A 25,025-nucleotide genomic window follows, 5' to 3' on the forward strand; every position below is an offset into this window, starting at 1 on the left:
CAGATTTTTCACTCTCTTTCACCCTCACCAAGAGGCTCTTTAGTTCCTCTTTACTTTCCACCACGTGTAAGGTTGTTGATTTTTCTCCTCGTAATCTTGATTCCAGCTTGAGCTTCATCCAGCCCGGCATTTCACATGATGTACTCCACATTTAAGTTAAATAAGAGGGTGACAATATATAGCCTTGATGTACACTTTCCCCAGTGCTGAACCAGTCCATTGTTCCATGTCTGGTTCTAACTGGTGCTTTTTGACCTGCATATAGATTTCTCAGGAGGCAGGTAAGGTGGCCTGATACTCCCATCTCTTTAAGAATTTTCTGTAGTTTGTTGTGATCCACACAAAGGTTTTAGCCTAGTCAGTGAAGCTGAAGTAGATGTTTGTCTGGAATTCTCTTGTTTTTCTCTATGATCTGGAAAAACCCAAATGAACTTTCTGGCCAACCCAATACATGAACCTAAGCACTGTTCAATTAACTGAGCAAACAGCCTTAGTGTTATCATTAGTCTTAGGTTTAAAGCTAAAAGAATTTTTTCTGTTTTTTTTTTTACAGGGGATATGGGAGGGTGTACTCTATTGTTTTTACTTAGAATATAAAAACTACAACTCCGAAAATAGCTGTCATATTTTCTGGACTTCCCTGGAGGCTCAAATGGTAAAGAATCTGCCTGCAGTACAGGAGACTGGGGTTCAATCTGTGGGTCAGGAAGATCCCCTGGAGAAAGGAATGGCTACCCACTCCGGTATTCTTGCCTGGAGAATCCCATGGAAAGAGGAGTCTGGCAGGCTGCAGTTCATGGGATTACAGAGTTGGACATGACTGAGAGACTAACACTTTCATTTTCATTATCTTGTAAAGTCTTCTCATTGAATGGGAAAATGATTTGTCTATATTCAGCTTTAATAGTCAAAATATGAACTTTGGAGAACATGAAATACAAAGAGAAATCAAGTTCATTATATAAACATAGGGTATTCAAATATTTATTTTACTATAGGGAGTGTAATCAAGAAAATAATTGAATATTCATCTACCAGATTAAATAACAATTTAGGAAGGAATGTTTCATAGTTTACCCAAAATAAAACAGTGCATCAGATATATTTTTAGATTTTATTATCTTTAATGAACCATTTAACATTTTTACAAATCATCAGATTTTTAACAATTTCCAGCAGTAAATATAGTAGTGATGGCATAAATACACTGAAATGTGAGATTCCTCTGAGGAGAGAATACAAAAGATAGAAACACCTGGAAACGGAGGGCAAAATGTCAATTCTAGTTCTGAGACGGAAATTAACATAGTTAAATTCTTTACAACTCTAGTACACGGAGAAATGAGTAACTCATTCCCTATAAATGAATACGTAACTTTGAGCTTCACCTTCCTGGAAGTTTTGAGGGACATCATTTGACCCAAAGATCCCCAAAACTTTATACTATGTATTGATACCAGAGGATTCAAACATACAGAAAGTGATCTGAAAATGATTGCCAAAGTAAAGAAGTGCTTTTATTCCTCAATATTTGTGACCTTCGTGGTATACTGTGTATTATAAAAGGGCGTAATCCCTATACAATTGCATAAATGTCATACAAATGGATTTTACAAATTCAATATCATATGTATTCAAAAATACATATAGCTGTGCTTTAGTAAATGAATCCATCAGTTCCTTGAGGGATAATTTTGCTTTTAAGTTATATCCAAAGTATATACAAAGGATCCACAAATGTTAACAATTTGTGACTAAAATTCTCAAGGTTTTCATTTGCAAAAAACTGTGGTGGTTTTCAATTTAAAAATTTTAAGAAAGTTGTGAATATTGCCGGTTTATTATCACTTGGGTTAAGAAAAAGTAGATGGCTTCAGCTCTTTAACAGGAAATTTGTGAACTACTCACAAATGAGAAGTTACACATTTTGGATCATTAGAAAAAGATGAATTACCTATACTTCCCAATTGAGAACAGAATGTGCAGTGTATAAAAAAATAAGATTTTATTCTGAAACCAACAAAAGTATTTCTAGAAAAGCCCTTGGGGATACATCTTCTCATTTCCTTTACACAAGAATGAGTAAGTGGCATACCTTAATGGCATACCCTTATATCAAAGTGTGTATTCCATTACCAAGATGAGAGATTGAACATTTTTTAAGGGTGGGAAAAATATACACTTAAAATGTCAAAGTCAGTACATTACTATATAGTTTCTAACTTCATTCCAACATAATGTTATCAATATAAACTAGACTGAAAAAAGAATTAAATACACAAAGAGATGTTACTGGCATGCAAAATTCATTGTTCCAACGTGAAACACTAGGTCTATATTTATAATAAAAACTGCACATCTGTTTAATTTGGCTAACAGGAAGAAAATGCACATTTAAGAAAGATGTTATCATATCCTTCTAATAAAGCAAGTCTATATCAAAGGCACTTCAGCAGAGCACTAACTCCTTTACCTTTTCCAAATCATTTTCATTTATGTCACCTTAAATACATCTTTCTGTGTAAAACCAGTAAGAAACTGCCTCTAATTTTGGACCTTATCACCCCCTCCCTCAAAAAAGTAAATGTAGTAAATTAACCAAAACATTTCTCTCTTCTATGGATTGGGGTAGAATATAGCAAACTTTTACCTAGATCTTTAAATTCTTTGGGTTAATACAGAAAGGAATGTTATCTGACAGGTTCTATGCTTCAGAAATGGTTACAGGGAAAACCTGGCTGAAGTCTACTGCCTTGGGGGAAAAGCTGTTGTCTTTTGTTGTCTATCTATCTACAGTTTGACTGAAGCTAATGTGGTTAATTTTAGTTCTTACAACTTGTTTATGTGCCTTGGGTCTCTATGTTGCTCCCATCTTAATTAGTAGTGCATGAGAAATAAAGCAATTTAGTTTCATTCCCCGCCCCCGCCCTGCCCCAAGGAAAAGGGTAAGCTGCTTCAGACATTTGCCTTTATGGAAATTTTAAGAAAAATGAGATGAGTTGATTTTAATTAACAAAATTTCATTTTTAGGACATGAATGATAATTCAGAGTTGAAAGCACTTAAAATTTAAAAACAGTTCTTGAATGTGTTCACACTAATTCTCTGCTATGATGGAAGGAATATATTACTTCCAAATCTGGAAAAAAAATGTTATATAACTTAAAAGCATTTACGTGATTTAATAAAAATCTTTTACTTTTCCTGTGAAATTGAAACTGTTGTTCCCAAACATTTTTAGAATGTCAGCAACAAAAAAATCTGGATGTATACCTGGGATCCTGAAGGTATTCTTGAATCTCAAGAGAAATGGCACGTTTTTTCTGCTTGACATTTCAGAAAAAAATTGAAATGTTTATTTCCTTTAGCTCCACATATTTTAAGTTTGGATGTTTATAAGAAACTTTCAATTCATTGATTTTTAAAAATCAAGTTTAATAGTTTAAGTGACTTTTTTTGAATAGAAGAAACATCTGAAAACTAATTTCAGTCTATATGTATCAGTGAGCCTTAAAGATTGGGGAGTGGGAGGAATGACTTATTTTTTTAAAGACTGGTAAAAAATTTTCTTGACAGCTAAGCTCACTTCCCCTTTTGGTAATGGGGAAGGGGGCAAGAAATTTTTAAGTAAAAATTCAGTATCAGAACATTCATTTCTCAGATTTCTAGATAAACTAACATCTTTTTATTCTGTGAAGTTTTATCCAAAAACAACCAAAGAGCTGGCATTTCCCTCTCTAACAACCAAGTAGCTTCTTGCCCATCTTAGGTGAGTATGGAATTTACTTTTGGGTTGATACAATATACATGCTGTTTAAAATGAAAGAAAATGTGGTTTGGCCTTTGAACTCTAGAATAACATCAATCCAGAACATTTAGCCAGTTATTTTCAAGTATATGCAGTGGAGAATATAATAGTAACATTTCACAAGAGTAATACAGTTTCATTTCTAAATGTTTCACAGGGGTAGTTAAAGCAAAAGCAGTATTTTTGAACTTTAGCAACTTTAGAAGTACACTTTTCACTGTTATTCTTCAGAGTCAGGGCTCAACTTGATGACTGAGCAACAATTTCAGGTACTATTTTACATTTTGAACCCTCAGATACTTCAAATTCATCACCCAAAAATAAATAAAAAGCATAGGCCAGAAAAAAGCATTTCTTGGTAGCCTTCTCACTACTGAATTACCAGTTTACTATTTACTCTGCTTGAGACATGTCCAGGGACCATGAGATTGCTCAGTCTCAGCTTCTTCAGAAGTTCACACAGCAATTTACAATAAAAAGCAAGAATAAACAGCACGAGACAACAGAGACACAACCACTCTTGGTGTTAATTTATGGGAATCAGTGGGCGTTCCTCTCGCTTCTTCCAGATGTTAGTTTTGCTATCTCTCTTGGCTAGTGGTGGTGGTCTGCCCCTTTTTTTAGTGGGGGATATATTGGCTTCAAAATCTTCAGCGGTGCTTTTTCTTCCTGGGGACTCTTCCCCAGGGTGCTCCATGATGGCTCCACTCCCTCCATCTAGGATGTGCCTTAAAGCTGGGTCCTCTGGAGAGCAGACAGTGGTTCCACTCTCACTACTGCTCAGGTCTAAGTCTTCTAAGTAAAGGATCTTAGGCTGATGCATGCTTTTGATGAACGTTTTCTCCCTCTCCAGTTTTCTACTGGAGTGGTGCTCATTCATGTCCACCCCAGAGTCCAGACTCGTGTCATTGCTCTGGGCTCTCTTGCCCTTTTTCAGGTCTATGAAGGAGTGCCTCACCTGTGCGACCGGCTTTCCATCAAGAGACACAAACCAGGCTCTGGGGTGGGGGGAGGGCTTTCCTTTGGACAGTTCTAGGAGGGTCTGTTCTGAAATTCCTTGAAGCTCCGATGAAAAGGGAGTCATTACAACAGCTTCATTTAGTGTTCCAGGAACAGAAACAGATTCCAGGAGGCTGTTTGAATACCGACTCCAATCTGAAGTTTGGGATGGCAAACTCTGTTGACCTTCCAGTGGGAAGTTCTCTTCCCTGGCATCTGGGGGCTGGGCATGAGAATGCATTGGCATTTTTGGTAATGTCTGTGTAAAGTTCTCTCTATTTACTGGTTCCATCAGTTGGCCATAGACTAACTGTCCCTTTCTTGGCAGAGTAGCCGACTTAGCAGGATGCAACTGCTCTGGAGTGGGGAAGAGGTCAGCTGTCTGAAGGATGGCTATGGGCTGGCTGTAGATGTGCATGATCTGCTCTGGAACGTGGGAATGCCCGTATGCCTCTTCATTACCTGTGAGATACCTCTTTTCCTCTTGCGTATCACCTAGAGATGAAGACATATTGTTGTTAACATGTTTAAGTTGTTTGGACCCCACATTGGGCTCCAAAGACTGTGCTGGGTTTCTGGAGTAATTATTTTGATTGACTGACAGAAACGAAACATCTTCATTGTAGATTTTTAAATTGTCCCGAGTTTTCACCATGGAAACTCTTTCTTCTGCTTCCACCTTGGATGATTCCTTTTTCTGAGGGCTGTACGAGGAGCTTTTGGCATTGAATAACTGTGATTTGTCCTCGGTTTTTAATGCAACTTTGACTGAACTGATGTGATTTATGTGAGTTGTTGAAGTTGTCTGGTCTCTCTTGAGGACCTCAAGTTTAGTGGTATTTCTTTCTCTTTTCTGTGGAGTACCACACTTATCCCTAGAGTAGAAGAGAAGGCAAAAAAAAAAAAATTTTTTTTTCAAACTTATCTAGAAGGTTTCATTAAAAAAAAAAATCTCATGTTTATTTTATATATATAATGCTGTTAGAATATATCTTTTTTTATTTTAATCTATATTTTAAATATCAAACCACTGCTTTCTACAAACTTTGTAACACACAGAATTTACATGACACTAATATCAGTTTGTGTTCACACACATTACTATTGTTCTTACCTGCAATAACAAAGAAGTACAGCAAAAAATCCAATGACAATGACTATTGTTCCTCCTAATATGGCTGTAAGAAATACTGTGTGGTAGGCAGTTATGTCCTTTGAATCTCCATTCATACCTGACCCTAAATAGTTCAAAATAACAAAGAGAAAATATATTACTTTAGGTCAGACTTTCAACTGTGTCCTATCCTGGGTGAGGCAGATTAAAGATGTGTACACAGGTCTATTAATTTGTCCCCCTCCCATGGCAGGCTTCTCTGTGGATGGAAAATATTTTCCCTACCCCCATTAGACTTAATCAGTTGACTTGCTGTGCCCAGTGAGATATGAGCACCTTAAATGAGACTGTATAAACTGCCTGTCCTCTGCTAAGGTCTTCTACTAAGTGAAAAGTATATCCTAAAGTTTTGCTATTCTTTTAACCTAGGTTCTGGAATGAGAAAAAAATCTTAAAACTGAACCAAGTCAAGCCCAACAGTCACAAAATGAAAGCAACAAATAGAGAGCAGGCTTATTTGTTACTGATGCTGAATGTTATAGAAAATGATACCAAGATGCTAAAGTCCTGCTGTTACAGAACTTAAAATATGTGACACTGGCTTCCAAGTCAAGCAGTAAGGAAACTGTTGCAGGAGGTAGTAAAAATAGTGACCGAAATTATGTGGTAGCAAAATGTGTGCTGGAACAAAAATATTTCTAAAGAGAGCTTTGTGCAAAGAGGTTTTGAGATAGAATATAGTGAGCATTGATATTAGCTGTATTCAATTGAAAAAGGAAATTTAAAGATAAAAAGAATCCTTTAAAATTCTTTAAAAAGAATTTGCTAAAGTAAACAGGGATGAAAAGACCAATGAGAATGCAAAAATTAGGAGGCCTGAAGAATCAAGTTGTAACTCTTTGACAGGACTCTAGAATAACATGGCGCCATGATCCCCATAAGCTAAGCCCAGCAGAAGACGCTGACCCATTATTCTTCTTTATGAGAACACATATACACAATGTTGTGGTAATTACTTTGTTGTGTTTGTACAGTTGCTAAGTCATGTCTGACTCTTTTGCAACCCCATGGACTGTAGCCCACCAGGCTCCTCTGTCCATGGGATATTCCAGGCAAGAATACTTGAGCGAGTTGCCATTTCCTTCTCCAGAGGATCTTCCTAACCCCGGGATCAAACCTGCATCTCCTCCATTGCCAGGCAGATTGTTTACCATGGAGCCACCAAGGAAGCCCCTGGAATTAGCTTAACTGCAGTAAAAGCAGACTAAGCATGGGGATGATCAGTGGAGGTTCTGAATATCCTGCATGAAAGTAGACGTAACTTACCTTGAGGTAATGTTTCAACATCACTAGGACTTAATTTTGCTCAGAAATGTATACAAGTCTACTGATTAGTATCAACTGGATTCTAATGTGTATTGGGGGTGATGAGACACCTGATTTTCCGCTCATCTCAACCATAAGAAAAAGTCCAGCATGAGGCTTTCAACTTCACCAAGGACACTGGAAAGACTAAGGACACATAAAGACTTAGATCCTTTAACTTTTACATCATCTAAGTTGACCAAAGTGTAGTGACATTAAAGGATTTGGAGAAGCAGTGTTTTGTTTATGCATTCAGACTTCGAAGCCAGAGTGCCTGAACTGGAATCCTGGCTTCACCCTTTCTGTGTGGTGTTGGGCAAGCTTCATTCACTTATGTCTCAGTGCACAGCTGTCATACCTGTTACAATGATTAAATAAAATATTGAGAACAGTGTTTAGCACATGATAAGCACTCAGCAAGTGTTGGCTATATTATACCACTGTTGTTAAATGAAATGTCAAGGTTATAGAAGAACGGGCACTCTAGTACTGAATACTCTTTTAACTGGTAACTGAAAATAAAATGTTTATCATATTGAGTAGGCAAGCAAGCACAGCATCGCACAATATGAAATTTCTTCAAAGAAAAAAGATAAGAGTAACAACTCTATCTGTAGATTACTATTTACGATCCAGAGCTGCAACAGAGTAGTTAGACTATAACTGGGTGAAATTCAAGTTCTTCTCCAAAGAATATCTGAATATACGTTTTCACAATTGAGTAATGTAAGCAATTTTCACTCCACAGAATTCCAACAGAACTCACCTTTGGAATTAAGAGGCTGACATTGTTACATCTGTCCCAGATCTTACGTGTATGACAACAGCAGAAAAGCATACAACTGCATGTGTGTGTGTTAGTGTGTATGCACGTGCCCAAGAGAGGTCAGAAAGTTAGAAAATTACATAAATTTTCATTCTGATATTTGAAAATTAATGGTACTTGTTTAATTCTATACTCAGCTACCTACTTACCTATAATAATGTGAAAAACTAATTGATTTTAATTTTTTGCACTTAATATTTTTTCTAGAAATTGGTTTAAGATTTATTTTAAAAACATATTTAGTAATATTATTAACCAAATTATAGCTTCAGCACACCAGACACTAACTAGCCCATCACAAAACCAGTTTGATTTTACAGTAATATTTGCATCCTAAACTGTTTAGGGACATGAGTGATCCTCATATCCAACTCCTGCAATTTAGAAAAAGGAAAACTAATACTCAGATGGGTAAGTACCTATTTCAAGTTCACTCTGTTAATTACTGTCAGAGCCAGAACTACAATCAAATTAATGTTACCCATATTTTTCATATGGACCTTTCAAAAGCATAACTAGAAATTATCTTAATAATCCTACATTTCTGTTAGTACTCCGATTCACACAAAATTGTTCCCAACATAAAAGCCAAAATAAAACTTCTATTTTAGAAAATTACTTCAGCTCTTATAATTCAGTCATCTTGCATAAATGGTATATTTTTAGTGGAAACCACATTTCTCTGTAAAACTCAAGTGCTCCTGTGGTTATTTTTATCAGAAATGAAATAACTTGGATTTAGTTGAGTTGAAGTATTAAATATTAATTGTTCTTTTTCATCAATATTTTATAGTTGCAAATTTAGAATACAATAAGATCAGACAGCTGGCAAGACTGCATGATATTTTGCACCATAAACAACAAAAGCAATCACCCTCTGTTTTCTGGATAAATATAAACTCATAAGCACTACATTGAAATAAAAACAGAACATTCCTCATGATTATAATGGTTAATAGCTCATATTTCTTCTACTCAAATACTCTATTTTAGCTTCATTTTTGAAATAAAGTCTTGTTACCTTGCATGGTTTAAAAATGGAAGGTTGTCAAATGTAAAATAAAAATAAACTACATAAAAAGTTTCAAAAAACTCAAAGCTTTCAAATAGGCAGCCATAACAAAGTTAGCTGATACACTGCTACTGAGAAATGGATGTAAAATGTTATCCGTAACCTGGATCAGGGCATGTACAAGGACTATTCCTGAACAGCATGAAATAGCCAGGTTGCAGCGAAGCCAAGACACTAGCTAAACCAAAAGAATTACTTCTGACCCAATTAAAGATGAAGGAGGGACATATGCGTTCAGCTTTTACACTTTCCCTAAACTTTACAAAAAGGACACTGAAAGTTTTGCTCTGTCTTGTTTTTATAAATATACATGTCCACAGGTTAAAGGAGAATGAGATCAAAGACAGGAGCAACAAGATGCTGACAGCTGGAGGGTTGACTTAGCAGAGTGTGCAGCAGGGAAAACCAAGAAGCAACTCAACTCATACCAGTGAACACCCAGGAGACCTAATGAGTGGTTGCCGGCCCACGGTGCAGCCAGGCTACATGACAGCTGGTTAGAGTATTTCTTTTTTTAAGATGACTTAATGGATGAGATATGCAATGTTTGAGAATTTTGAGACTTTTACACAACTCAAGATGTAGGCTTTCTAAGTACAAAGTATATACATAGACTGATACCATGTTAATTTGATACCAGTTAAATCCAGGAAAAATGAAACACTTATTTCTCCTAGAATATGAATAAGACCATTCCTAGCACACAGCTCTTGGTTTTTGCCCACCTTCTGTTCACATGTCAGGCCAATCTTCATTTGGGCCATCACCTGTCTTATCCTATGAACACTGGGGACACTATTATTCAACAGTCCCTCGTCCCCACCACACCCCCACCAAGGAAAATGCTCATGATCTAAGTCTGCAAATTCTTCATCCCTAGAAAGATCAGGAACAGTGTGAGGAAAAGACTGCAAAGGGTTAGGTTCCGCTATCTTGAAGCGGCAATCTTCCAAAGACAGTGGAGCAGGTCTGCTAACTAGGTCCTCTAGGATTCCTGCCTTTTACAGTCTGCTTTTTCAGCCTTCCCTAGGATCCTGCAAACTCCTGATATCCTACTACATATTTCTAATTATCCAAACTCTCCTCCTGTTGTTTGCAATCAAAAGCTCTCAACTAATCTGGGTAGAATTCATTCATATAAAGCAAACTAAGAAAATTCTTCATTTGAATAAACTTTGTACTTCAGATTCATCAGGTATTACAGCTGTAAAGGACCCTAGAGTTCATAGAACTTAATCTTTCCCTATATATCTGGAAAATATAGATATTTTCTATATTTTACTATAGTAAATATAGTAAAATATAGGTATTTTCTAATTTTACTATAGTAAAATAAAGCTGAGATCAAGAGACTAGAAGCTTTTTCCAGTGTAATACAGTAAGTAGCAATGCTTACAATAAAATGGGAAACTAATATCAGTTTCAGCATGACTATTTGGATTTTTTTAAGTTTATATTTTGTTTCATTTTTACCATACCTGTAGTTCCTGGAAGTGGAGCTGCTATCCAGTAGCCCAAATGTGGTGCATCATATGTCCAAATTAAATGACTGTTATATTCCTTGACCATTCCCTGGCCATGATTTACCCACGCACCTAAAAAGGAAGGCAAAAAAAAGTACTAATCAGTTACCTTATATATCTTGAATGCTAATAGGAGTTTGCTGATAGTCATGTACAGAATACTTTGTAGGATATTTTCAAAGATGAAAACTGTGACAATATATTTTCATGGGATAATATATATCATAATATATTATATTAAATAGAATAATTTATGACCAAAGAATATACAATCAATATAAATAAACTTTATATCATATATAAAATCAATATAAATTTTATATAAATATAAAAAGGGTATCTACTTAAGAGTTGGAGAAGGCAATGGCACCCCACTCCAGTACTTTTGCCTGGAAAATCCCATGGGCAGAGGAGCCTGGTGGGCTGCAGTCCATGGGGTCGCTAAGAGTCGGGCACGACTGAGCGACTTCACTTTCACATTTCACTTTCATGCATTGGAGAAGGAAATGGCAACCCACTCCAGTGTTCTTGCCTGGAGAATCCCAGGGACAGAGGAGCCTGGTGGGCTGCCGTCTGTGGCGTTGCACAGGGTCGAACACGACTGAAGTGACTTAGCAGCAACTTAGGGAAATCATACTCTCCAAATAATGTCTAAATTGTGTATATTGAGATATGTCTTAGTAAGAATGTAATTAAATCCAAATTTATCAACAGATGGTTGTTACCTGCTCTGGGGTTCTCATTAAATGCTTATAGTATGTGTTTTATGACCTTATTAATATTTTTATTAAATGGTGTTTTGTTCTAGTACTGCTGGCATGGTTCTTTTAGAACTAAATGTCTTTTAAAAAGTGCTATTCTGATTCATTTAAATATCAACCACAGAAAAAAGAATTCAGTAAAACCAGTATCTTTTATGAAGTCCAGCATTACAAAGCTTGTTTATAAGTTTGGTCTATGTATTTGGTTTACTGATTCATTGTAATAATGTATATAGATGAAATTATGGGAGTGAGTCAACCTGCTTTTTGAATAGTCACGTTAAACTTAAGCAGTACATGTGATGAATCAATTCAAAAATTCTGCCACTGGAAGGTACATGAGAAACACAGGCTTTTTTCAGGAGAAACAATCAGAAAGCAGAACTCAAAGCAGATATTCTTCTTTAAAGTGCCTTGAAACAATTCTCTCATTCAACAAGTCAGGGGATTGAGGCCAGAATAAGTCAAGTGACTTGTTCAACATCATGTTGCTGGTAAATGGACAGAATCCAGGTCTTACAGCTTTTAATCCAGTGTTTTACAGTACCATACCACTGTGACACTGCGACTTATAATAGGAAATTTATATATACGGTCTTGAATCCCCAGTCCTGGCACAGAGCGCCTAAAACTTTGTAATTCCCTATGTGATAAGATCCATAAAGGTGGAAACAGTGTCTTTTCTTGTTGACAACAAGCTAATTTCAACCATGTCTGAGTTTATGTTAATGAGGTGAATTTTGGAAAGTCCCAGTGGATGGGGGCTGGTTGCCAGGGGAACCAACTGCATGTACCTTTCATCCCCACCCCCACACAACCCTCTAGAGAAGGGAGAGGGGCTGGACCTTGAATTCAATTGTCAGTGTTCAAAGATTTAATCAAGCATGCCTACATACTGTGGCCTCCACAAAAGCCCCTGAACTGCAGGGTTCAGAGAGCAGAGCTGGTGAACACGTGGAGGCGCTAGGACGGTGATGCGCCCAGAGGAGAGAGCACTGCGGCTCCAAACCCCTTGCCCTGTGCATCTCTTTCATCTTGCTATTACCAAACTGTATCCTTCTACAGAAGACCGATGACCTACTTAGTAACCTGTCTTCCTGTGAGCTATTCTAGCAAGTTACCAAACTTGAGGAGAGGGTCACAGAAGCCTCCAACTTATAGCCAATCGCGGCAGAAGCATGGCTGATAAGCTGGACTTGCAGTTGGTCTCTTGACTTGCAGGTTGTGAGCTTGCCTTTAACCTGCAGGATCTGACACTAACTCCAGGTAGATAGGATCTCAGTCAGTTCACTTCAGTCGCTCAGCTGTGTCCAACTCTTTGCAACCCCATGGACTGCAGCACGCCAGGCCTCCCTGTCCATCACCAACTCCCAGAGTTTACTCAAACTCATGTCCATTGAGTCGGTTATGCCATCCAACCATCTCATCCTCTGTCGTCCCCTTCTCCTCCCACCTTCAATCTTTCCCAGCATCAGGGTCTTTTCAATGAGTCAGTTCTTCACATCAGGTGGCCAAAGTATTGGAGTTTCAGCTTCAGCATCAGTCCTTCCAATGAATATTCAGGACTGATTTCCTTTAGGATGGACTGGTTGGATCTCCTTGCAGTTCAAGAGACTTCTTCAACACCACAGTTCAAAAGCATCAATTCTTTGGCACTCAGCTTTCTTTACATCCATACATGACTACTGGAAAAACCATAGCTTTGACTAGACGGACCACTGAAGGAAATTTTAGGACACTTAGCTCATGTTGGAGGGTACAAGAAAAATACCCTCACATTTGGTGACCAGAAGTGAAACTTCTGAGTGCAGAATAGAGTTGAAAGAAGAGTTTGTCGCTTACAACTACCTTTGTTACTTACATAATTTCCAGTCTTTTAAAAATAACATATCTGTTTTTATCTTCTGTAGTGAACGTGTTTGTGCCTCACTACCTACCTTTTCAGTTACAATGAAACCTCAATTCCAAATCTCTTTGAGAATACACTGCTCCCTCTTCTTAGTCCGCATGATTAGTTTAGGGCTCCAATCCCAGCTCCAACACATGACTTAAGCCTAAATAAATCTATGAAATCTATTTGCAGGCCACAGATATTTGTTCTGAGAATAGGCATGCACACCTCCTTCTAGAAATGCATGGACTCCAAGGGCTTGTGTACTAGCTATAGGAAAAGAATTTCTCTACCTTCTGGACTTTAACCTGGGTACTATAAAGTGAGAGCGCCTACGGCCTTCCTGCTACTCCAAAGGAAAATCCTATTTCAGAAAGGTTATTAACAGAGGAAACAGATGAGAGAGAAATCAAGTCCTACAAATCAGTCTAGTCTGTGCATCGTGACTTAATCCAACACAGCTCTACCCCGGGGCTTTTCAGTTGTGGGGGATTGATCATCTTTTTTTGTTTTTTGATCAGGACTCCACCTTATTTACATGGAAAAACAAAACCAAGAGAAGCAGAAGAGAAAAATGCATCTAGTTGCTATTTAGGAGGCTAATCTCAGGAAACAAAATTGGTACCAAAGTGTTTTTTTGGAAAATAATCACTCTTTCTACCTTTATACACACACACACACACACACACACACACACACAGAATACAATGTTATTTATTTTCATGAAATTTGCATACATTTATTAATTGCTTTAGCCAAGTTTTTAGATATAAGTTTATACTGCCTATGAATCCACCTGCAATGCAGGAGACCCCAGTTTGCTTCATGGGTCGGGAAGATACCCTGGAGAAGGGGCAGGCTCAGTATTCTTGGGCTTCGCTGGTGGCTCAGATGGTTAAAAATCCATCTGCAATAAGGGAGACCTGGGTATGATCCCTGGTGTGGGGACCATCCCCTGGTGGAGGGCATGGAAACCCACTCCAATATTCTTGCCAGGAGAATCCCCATGGACAAAGGATCCTGGCATGTTACAGAACGTGGGGTCACAAAGAATTAGACACAACTGAGTGACTAAGCATTAGCACTGTCGTAGCAAAAACCCATAAGAACCTCAAAATATAAAACATGGGAATGTGAGTAAATAATGCTATTTTAAAATAATAGTGATATCATTTTCCCTACAATTTTATTATACTAATCAAAGTGGGGCCACTTTTGGTCACTGATAAAGTGCTTAAAATTATAATATTACTGATTTAGTGCTCTACTAAAGATAAAACATTCATATATAAATATTAATGTTTAAATAATAAGGAATATTAAAATTTAATATTCTATGTAAAATAGAAATTTGTCAATTGTACCTTAATAAAGCTGAAAATTTTTAATAACAATAGAAACCTATTTCTAAGGTAAACATGCAAATATTCAAAAAATTCCAAATATTCAGAACTTTTTCCCATAGTTCACATACCTGTGTTCATATCAAATGTCCAGGCAGGTACGTGATCGCCTGCACTTACATCATTTGTATGTAGAAGAGGAAGAGAAATTTGAATAGAGCCATCCACCTTTAATTCTTTTCCTCCAGAATATATTTTCACACATATTGCAGCAAGAGGAGTTAATTCAATGCTTTCAAAACCTAAAAACAGAAGACAGTTCATTAAAATATGTAAAGCACAAACTGTTAACAACAAATATTAACAACAAACTAATATTGGCCTAAAATATCTAGTTCCTCTATTTCAACCAGAGCTATCCAGTGTAATACCAAATAGATACTAGATTCTATTAGAAGATTTTTAAACTATAAAATATATCGTAAGTAAATGCTATACTTATGTAACACTGAGACATCATGTTATGAGCCTAATGATCTAATTCTCTCAGACTCCTCTGATTTAATGTCACTGGAATCTAAAAGTCAATATTTTTTTGTTTTTAACTTTTATTTTACATTGGAGTATAGTTGGTTAAAAATGCTGTGAGAGTTTCAGGTGTAGAGCAAAGTGATTCAGTTATACATATACATGTATCTATTCATTTTCTAATTCTTTTCCCATTAGGTTGTTATCTAATACTGAGCAGGGATCCCTCTGCTATCCAGTAGGGCCTTTGTTGGTTATCCATTTCAATAATTTGATGTTTTTAAAACCTACAAAACCATCAGGAAGGCTGCCTCTCTGAGAAGGAGACACTTGAGCAGTGGCCAAATGACAGGTGCCATCCGTGCAGAGACCTCAGAGAAGAGCCTTCCAGGCAGAGGAAACCAGGGCAAATCCCCCAAATCAGAAGTGATCTTGGCATGTGTAAGAAGGCAGATGAGAGCGCAGAGGGAGATGGAACCAGCATGAGGCCACGGAAAGGAATTCTAATTATCACTGCCACCGAACCTGGGAATGTATCTCCAGTTATCAGACAGGGCAACCACTGGCTTATTGGAGATTTTCTGTTACATATAAAAGATTTAACCTTTGTAAACATCCTAAAATTCTATCCATAAGATAAGCAAGATAGTGCCATACATATTCTGTAGACTAGTTGCACTGGTAAGTAATGTACTATAAAAAGTACTATGTAAGTAATTATAATATCTCATATCAAACTGTAAAACCAGCTGGCTTTCTTAACTCCACCCCTCGGGTCTGTGAAGTCAGTGGCTTCACATACTGAATGCGTCTGAAACTGATGAGGTCAACACCCTATCATTTGGGATAAGGCCAACTAAAAGAAAAGGAAAAAAGAGTCTGAAAGACAATGAGGAGACTTTAAAAAAGCATCTTCATATTCAAAGAACTCTAGAACTGTGCAATCAGTATATTAGCCATGAGCAACATATGGCAATTTCAATTTAAATGAAATTATCAATTTAGTTCCTCAGTGCACTGGTTGTATTTCAAGAGCTCAACTGCCACCTGTGGCTAACTGCTACCATATTGGACAGGACCGAACATTCTCATTTGACACCATACATGGCTCTAGGACTTTTCAAATGTTAGCAGCACCAGGACAACTGAAACATCTAATGAACAATCTCAAAAGCAGGTGGTAGAGAAATGATGAAGGGCAGAACATATTATAACTTCCTCCCACTGAATCTAATGAGTCTTGTTCATAAAAACCCTCCAGGGCAACATGAGCTTCATTTGTGATAGTGTATATTGGTTACCATGCTTGCAATGCTTGTATTTGGAGCATCCTATAACTTATACCTGGAAAACTTTGGCAGGTGTCTTAGACTGGCTTCCTCAAGAAGCAGACCCTGAAATAACACTTTGGAAGGAAGGAAGCACCCACCACTGAGGGAATGGAGGAGTAATACAGAAGAAGGAAGGAAGCCAACACACGATGTGTTAATGAAGAGGTGTGTACACTTTACGTACTCTTTCTGTCACTGGTTGAGAGCCTGCCTCTTGTGAGGGCCCAGTCTACTTCCTGGGCCAGGGAATGCCCTTATGCAGAGTCACAGATACAAGCAGTAGGAAATATTTAGGCTTGTAACAGAAGAGAGGGTCATCTGCCTGGGGTATCAATAACATCAGCTACAGCAGGTAGAAAAAATGCCTATCTAACCATAACACGTATTTGCTTATTACTCTAATTTCTGACTAGCCCCCAAATGATATGGACCGAAAATTTGACTCACGTGAAACCATAAAAATTACAGATTGTCTGAGATGATTTTAAAAACTGTGGAGTTTCTTACTGGCAACAAGTGGCAGAAATGGTGGAACAAGTGTGGATGTACAGAGGAAAGATACAGCTTTTACTGTATCTTTCATAAGTAAAGATCATTCATAAGTAAATTGTTAAATAAAATGTAAAATCCCATCACCTCCTTAACTTAGATCATGACAACCTTATATATTACAACTGTTGAATCTGAAAAATATATTTTTTCAATATTTACCCATTTACTCAAAGTATTTCAAATATTTCAAAATTTCCAATTACTCACTCCAATCTACAAATTTTTTTGTTTCCAACAATTATTGACACTTCTGATCAATTTGAGAATGATTGGTCAAATCATATGTCTAAACTTCTTAATCAAATTTCCACTTTTAAATGCATTTTTTTAATTTGCAAAATTTTACAGTAAACATTACTATTTTCTATAGTTTGTTTACCTCTTTTGAATAAAAATACCCTGTAAATTAAATTCCCCATTAACTTGTAATTTATGCATAAGGTTCTGATATAATCTCTTTCATAATGTACTAGAATAAAGGACTGCCTATAAACACTTTAATAACTGTGTTTATGTTTCAAAAGTGATGTCTCCTCCAAAGTGTAAATTAATATCAAACATCTAAATAAATAGAATTTGAATATGTAATGTTTTTATAAAAAGATTATATAAAAATTAGGAAATACCTGACTTATTGAGAGTAATGCCAGTTGTATACAGAAAATTATCCACTTTCAAAAACTGTTGTAGAACTGTAAGGTAGCCTGTAACATTGCTAATATGATGGTTGTTGGGTAGTTTAATTAAGGCTTTTGAAAACTGAACACTTGGTTGAGATTTGGCATCTGGAAAAAGAAAACCTCATTAGCAAATAAAACAAATGCACAGTAAGCACAGCACTAGTGGTCAGGACATGTTACTCTATGTGAACCAGTTATTTCTAAAACATTACTAACATCTTATTATAATGATTATTTTATATTCAGATCTGAATAAACAAGAAATCCCCCTTTCTTTAACTCAAAGTCCTGCACACAATATGCCAGCAAATTTGGAAAACTCAGCAGTGGCCACAGGACCGAAAAAGGTCAGCTTTCATTCCAATCCCAAAGAACGGCAATGCCAAAGAATGTTCAAACTACCACACAATTGCATATCTCTCACACGATAGCAAAGTAGTGCTCAAAATTCTCCAGGCCAGGCTTCAACAGTACATGAACTGTGAACTTCCAGATGTTCAAGCTGTATTTAGAAAAGGCAGAGGAATCAGAGATCAAATTGCCAACATCCACTGGATCATCGAAAAAGCAAGAGAGTTCTAGAAAAACATATACTTCTGCTTTACTGACTATGCCAAAGCCTTTGACTATGTGGATCACAAACTGTGGAAAATTCTTCAAGAGATGGGAATACCAGACCACCTGACCTGCCCCCTGAGAAATCTGTATGCAGGTCAGGAAGCAATAGTTAGAACTAGACATGAAACAACAGACTGGTTGCAAATTGGGAAAGAAGAACGTCAAGGCTGTATATTGTCACCCTGTTTATTTAACTTATATACAGAGTACATCATGAGAAACATTGGGCTGGATGAAGCACAAGCTGGTATGAAGATTGCTGGGAGAAATATCAATAACCTCAAATATGCAGATGACACCACCCTTATGGCAGAAAGTGAAGAAGAACTAAAGAGCCTCTTGATGAAAGTGAAAGAGGAGAGTGAAAAAGTTGGCTTAACACTCAACATTCAGAAAACTAAGAGCATGGCATCTGGTCCCATCACTTTATGGCAAATAGATGGGGAAACAGTGGACACAGTGGGAGACTTTATTTTTGGGGGCTCCAAAATCACTGCAGATGGTTACTGAAGCCATGAAATTAAGACCCTTGCTCCTTGGAAGAAAAGTTATGACCAACCTAGATAGCATATTAAAAAGCAGAGACATAATTTTGCCAATAAACATCCTTCTATTCAAAGCTATGGTTTTTCCAGTAGTCATGTATGGATGTGAGAGTTGGACTATAAAGAAAGCTGAACACTGAACAATTGATGCTTTGAAACTGTGTTGTTGGAGAAGACTCTTGAGAGTCCCTTGGGCTGCAAGGAAATCAAACCAGTCCATCCTAAAGGAAATCAGTCCTGAATATTCATTGGAAGGACTGATGCTGAAGCTGAAACTCCAATACTCTGGCCACCTGATGTGAAGAACTGACTCACTGAAAAGACCCTGATGTTGGGAAAGATTGAAGGCGGGAGAAGAAGAGGATGACAAAGGATAAGATGGTTGGATGGCATCACCGATTTGATAGACATGAGTTTAAGTAAGCTCCGGAAGTTGGTGATGGACAGGGAAGCCTGGCGTGCTACAGTCCATGAGCAAAGAGTTGGACACGACTGAGCGACTGAACTGAACTTAGATCACACAGGGCACATTTAGGCTAGAGCCTGCTTGAGCTTGATTCATCTGCCCAGAATTTCTTCACCTTTGAGTTTCACTCTGGGGAACCACACGTTGACCCATGTGGCACATCTGGGGTTTCATTTCTGCAACAAGAGTAGAGGCACTGGAGCATGCTAGAATGGGCTGAAAGCAATCAACAGCATTTCATTGTCCTCTTGACCACAGTGACTTGCTGAGTGATGGAACCTGTGCCAACCACAGTTAATGAGATGCAACGTGGATTTTGGGCTTCTCAGGCAGCAGACAGTATAAAGAATCCACCTGCCAATGCAGAAGATGCAAGAGAATGGGTTTGATCCTTGGGTTGGGAAGATCCCCCGGAGTAGGAAATGGCAACCCACTCCAGTATTCTTGCCAGGAGATTCCCATGAACAGAGGAGCCTGGTGGGCTACAGTCTATGGGATCACAAAGAGTAGGACACACTAAGCATCTGAGCACAGACAATGTGAATTTTGCTTGGACTTCTAGGGGCAAAGACATGCTATTGCCTACACTAGATTTAATGTGAGCAGGTATGTCCAGGAGTCACAAAAGCCATTTTGTGACCAGAAATGAGAACTCATTTGAAAATAGACAATAAGGGGTGGAAAGTTGAAAAATGGAAAGAGTTTGAAGAGGCCAGTAAGGAGTGGGACTATGTCAAGATAATGGCCTTTCTCTGCACACATGCAGGTCCTATTTACTTTTTACCCTTCACACACAGCTCTACATCCATCCTGCTGTGCACCAGCAAAATCAGTGCAAGAGTGAGAGATTCTACTACCTCGCTCAGTAAATGACTCCAAGATTAATCAAGCCCCCGTTTTTCCCAAATGATAGTATTAGGTTTTCTTTAATACATTAGGACTAAATAAGATAGCTTCTAAAAATGAAGAATTTCAAAAACTGTTTCTTTACCATGACTCTTGTCTTGGACTCTAAGATTTTCTACTTTTACCAGTCATTCCTAATATGCTTTGGTTCTAAACATTGATTTCCCAAAAGAAATAAGTGAATTATTGTCATTTACAGACGTTTTACATAATATGCAGTAAGAGTTACAAAATGCTGGGATGTTCCCTAAGGACTAGTTAAGGGAGGGGAGGAGGTAGGTGAGGATGAAAGCTAGCATCTTCGAGGTTGCTAAGCAGAGTTGGAAAACACAGTTTGAAATCACAGCCCAAATCAGGCTTCTTGTATTCCTGTCCTCGGGACATGTGAGTGGGGCAAATCATGTCTGCTCAGTAGATACTGAATACCTCAGCCTCAGACCTTTCCCTCGCAGGCAGCAAGATTAATGTCAGAGGCAGGAATGAAGGTGACCTGCCGACGAGAATGCCCCAAAGGTCTGAGTCCTTTTCCCAATTTCATCAACCACCAAAGCCCAGAAAGAGCTGTGATTTGAGAAGAAGTTCAGAAACTCTTTCCAGTATTTCTGAAAGTCAAATGTTCTATAGAGGGTGGCTAAAATGATAAAAGAGAATGAGTCCCACTACACACAAAAAAATATGTATGCTATAGCTTGATAGTGAAATAAGAATCGGTTCAGGTCAACTTATAGTCAATACTAGTCATCCCAATTCAATTAAAATTTTTCCCACCTTATAATCAACATTGATCCATTGGTGAAGTAGTACAGTTATACAATACAGTCACTTTCAAGTGTTTACTTAATAGTTAAGAAGAAGTAGAGTACTTACCAGCTAATTTTCCAGTAATTAAAATAGTGTCTTCAAATAGCCATATATTTGCTTGGTTTTGTGGGAACAATGAAAGTGTAACTGATGAATATACTGTGAAATATAGCACAATTAGAATATTTTATTAGACATGGAAGTAAAACTGGGACAATACAGTTCTGCTCCAGCAGGCCCTAAAAACGTAGGAAAAACAAACTATGTGATGGGAAAAGCAATTCAAAACAAAGGAAGAATGAATGTAAAATACAGAGGAGAAAAAAGGAACATAATAAAGTGAGAAGATTGGGCATCACTACTAATTTTTTAAAAATTTCATATAATACTTTGTACCAAGATGACTAATGATGTTCTCTAACCCTATTTGTGTGTGTGTGTGTGTGTGTATGTGTGTGGTCAAGCTAAATGCTTAAACAACCCTCTGCTCTTTTCTCTATACAATCATTACTTATTTCCTTCTTATAATTCTTAAAACCTTTTTTCCTGCCTCCATGATTTTAGATTCTTTAAGGGGAGTACATCCATTCTTTTTTAACTTCCCACACAAAGGTTCAATGCTTTTCTTCACAGCGTGGTTCACCAAACAGACTGAGTTGGCAAAGGATAAAACAGTTTAACATACACATAATCCATAGGCAACCTTTAGTAGTAGGCAGGATGAGGCTGAACCTGTCTACAAGAGTAGGCATCTGAAATGACTGGTGGGATGAGTAAGTGCAAATCCCTGAAAGATAACAATTCTTTCCAGATGAGGAGCAAGAGGCAGGGATAAAAGACCATCATTTTATAAGCAAGAACAAGTCGGATAAGCTTACCAATCCTGCAAAAGAAAAATGTTTTGAGGCATTACCTAAAGTACAAGTTCTCATTGATCTCCTCCATGCAATGTATTTAAATATCAACAGAAACTACATAGTACCCCTAAATCACGTAAAAGATAAAATACACTTGCCTGGGAATACTTTTAATTAGAGCTTACTGTTAAAGGAAATATGAAAAAGAAGATAAAATATAAAACTATACAAAAATTATGGGTGGGTGTAAAACAATTTTTTTTATTAAATAGAAAAGGAAGACTATCAATGAAAGTAATTTTAATTCAGAAATTATTAATATTTAGACAGATTGCTGGAGTTCCAAGATTGGAGAGGAGGTGGTGGGATAATAGCTTGGACCTTGAGATGGACTGGATCCCACACTGTGGAAAGGGGCTACCCTGACAGCTTTTTCTATTAAGCCTGAGGAGAATCTTTCTGAATCTCATTAAAATTTGCATTCAGATTTCCTTCGATTTACAGAAATGTTTCTGATTTTAAAAGGGATGTGTATCTTCTCTGGAAAAGCTGAGAAATACAGAAAAGGAAGAAAGTGATGGTCATCACAGGACCACCACAGAGACCACCACCATTAGTATTTCACTGTAGCTCTTCCTGGATTTGTCCTGCGGTTTAAAAAAGAGGGAGTGTGATATCATACACAGAGTATTTTCACCCTGTGTTTTCACTTAAGATAATGTTGTAAGCATTTCTGTCCCTCAGTAGAAACTTTTCATAACATTTTCAAGGTCACATTCCTTAAAGTATCAAGATTCACTTAAACTGTATAATACTGCAGACTGTTTCCATTTTCACGATTACAGAATATTCGCCTCATTATCCTTGTGCACAAGTATCTGTCCACTTTATTTGTATGTTCATGTTTAGAAAAGATTCCCAGCAAAGATGAAGATTTCAAAGACTCTGACACACATATTTCAAAACTCATCCCAATAATACTGCCAACTTCTCCCACCAGCAGTGTTAGAGGAGGCCCATCCTGTCAATACTGAGGATGTTCACTCTATAAAACTTCCCTGAGGTGAAAAAATCTAAGAAGTGCATGTTTTGGGGGTGTACTTAGATTATTAGAAAGGTAAATATTTTATCACATTCTTTAACTTGTATTTCCTGTTTTAAATCTGCTAAGTCATGGTTCTGTCCATTTATATTATTTAGGCAGTGTCCTGGTGTCTTTTACTGACATGAATGAATTCTTAGCACATAAAAGGTATCATTCCTTATTACTTCACATATTTTTCCTACTTTTTAAAATTATGGTGAAATTTACCTTTTACGACATCATTCATTGCTTTTCAGTTTAAAAAGACCATCCTAAAAAAAGATAGTTTATTATATTAAATATAATTTTCCACATTCGAACTCTTTGAGCAATATATTTTGGAATATGGATTCAAATTAATTTACTGCAAATGGTTAGCAAAATATTCCAGTATTACTTATTGAATATTCAGCTTTTTCCTCAATGATTTTCCTCAATGATTTATAATAGTTCCTTACTATAGATTATATTTTTTATACCTACTAGTATCTGATTTGTAAAATATCACAGTAAATCTGTAGCTAGATATTTTAGTTATCTGGAATTTCAAACTGCCTCTAGTAAATCTCTCAAAACTTCAGGTATTTTTACATATTTATTCTTCAAGAATTATTTTGCCAAGTATTTTGCTAATACGTTAAATCTGTAAATTAATATGGGAAGAATTAAAATCTTTACAATATTCAGAGTAAGAAAAACATATATTTTTCCAGTTATTCCGTGTTTTAGTTGATTTTTTTTTTCTAGTTCTATCAGTAACATTTGGTAGTTTTATTTTCCTCCCCACAGTTACTTCACTTTTTTTGTAGGTTTCCCTTCTCATAGTGTTCTGAGAAGCATTTATTTTCCTTTTTCCTAATTGGAAATGTATGTAAGAACATCTATTGATTTTTACCAGTGCTAACTTTCAGTTTTCCAGGGATATGATCATAACCACAAATAATGGCTTTGATTCTTCCTAATAGCTCTCCTCTTTTTTGTCTCTTAGTATCTTTTTGTTCTGATGAGAATTTCTACTACAATGTAAAATAATACAGATATCTGTATTTAGTTTCTTACTTTAGTAGGATCACCTCTAATATTTTATGCTTAGTATGAGTTTGAGATATCTAAGTATATCTTTATGGTCCTAGTTTTTAAAGAGTTTATTCTTGGTTACGCATGAATGGTGAACTTACAAAATTCATTTCAGGCACTTGTTGATATTATCACATACTAGTTTTAATTTGTTTTAATTGTTGTTGTTCAGTCGCTCAGTCATGTCTGACTCTTTGAGACCCCATGGACTGCAGCACACCAGGCTTCCCTGTCCTTCATCATCTCCCAGAGCTTGCTCAAACTCGTGTCCATTGAGTCGGTGATGCCATCCAACCATCTCACCCTCTGTTGTCCCCTTCTCCTCTTGCCCTCAATCTTTCCCAGCATCAGGATCTTTCCTAATGAGTCGGCTCTTCGCATCAGGTGGCCAAAGTATTGGAGCTTCAGTTACAGCATCAGTCCCTTCAATGAAAATTCAGGATTGATTTCCTTTAGGATGGACTGGCTTGATCTCCTTGCTGTCCAAGGGACTCTCAAGAGTCTTCTCCAACACCGCAGTTCAAAAGTATCAATTCTTCAGCACTCAGCCTTCTCCATGGTCGAACTCCCACATCCATACATGACTACTGGAAAAACCCTTGCTGTCTCTGCTTTTTAACATGCTGTCTAGGTTTTTCATAGCTTTTCTTCCAAGGAGCAAGCGTCTTTTAATTTCATGGCTGTAGTCACCATTTGCAGTGATTTTGGAGCCCAAGAAAATAAAATCTGTCTGTTTCCATTGTTTCCCCATCTATTTGCCATGAAGTGATGGGACTAGATACCTTGATCTTCATTTTTTTGAATGTTCCCTGGTGGTTCATAGAGTAAAGAATCTGTCTGTAATGCAGAAGACACACATTTGATCCCTGGGTTGGGAAC

The 25,025-nt window shown here is 37.1% G+C and overlaps 1 protein-coding gene across 1 annotated transcript in view; it reads right to left on the reverse strand.

The window, feature by feature from the left end:
* Window positions 1-1,103: 1,103 nt before the first annotated feature.
* FAM171B (family with sequence similarity 171, member B) overlaps window positions 1,104-25,025 on the reverse strand; it is a 77,260-nt gene continuing 53,338 nt past the window's right edge. Inside the window, exons 3-8 of the mRNA XM_010859731.1 lie at window positions 21,195-21,287; window positions 17,739-17,897; window positions 14,833-15,003; window positions 10,662-10,778; window positions 5,921-6,044; window positions 1,104-5,681 (exon numbers count right to left, since the gene is read on the reverse strand). Of these exons, the coding sequence (XP_010858033.1) occupies window positions 4,334-5,681; window positions 5,921-6,044; window positions 10,662-10,778; window positions 14,833-15,003; window positions 17,739-17,897; window positions 21,195-21,287 (2,012 nt within the window). The 3' untranslated portion in view covers window positions 1,104-4,333. The remainder of the gene's footprint in view (window positions 5,682-5,920; window positions 6,045-10,661; window positions 10,779-14,832; window positions 15,004-17,738; window positions 17,898-21,194; window positions 21,288-25,025) is intronic.

This window comes from Bison bison, unplaced genomic scaffold (assembly GCF_000754665.1).
Source record: "Bison bison bison isolate TAMUID 2011002044 unplaced genomic scaffold, Bison_UMD1.0 scf7180017864459, whole genome shotgun sequence".
Lineage (NCBI taxonomy): Eukaryota > Metazoa > Chordata > Mammalia > Artiodactyla > Bovidae > Bison > Bison bison.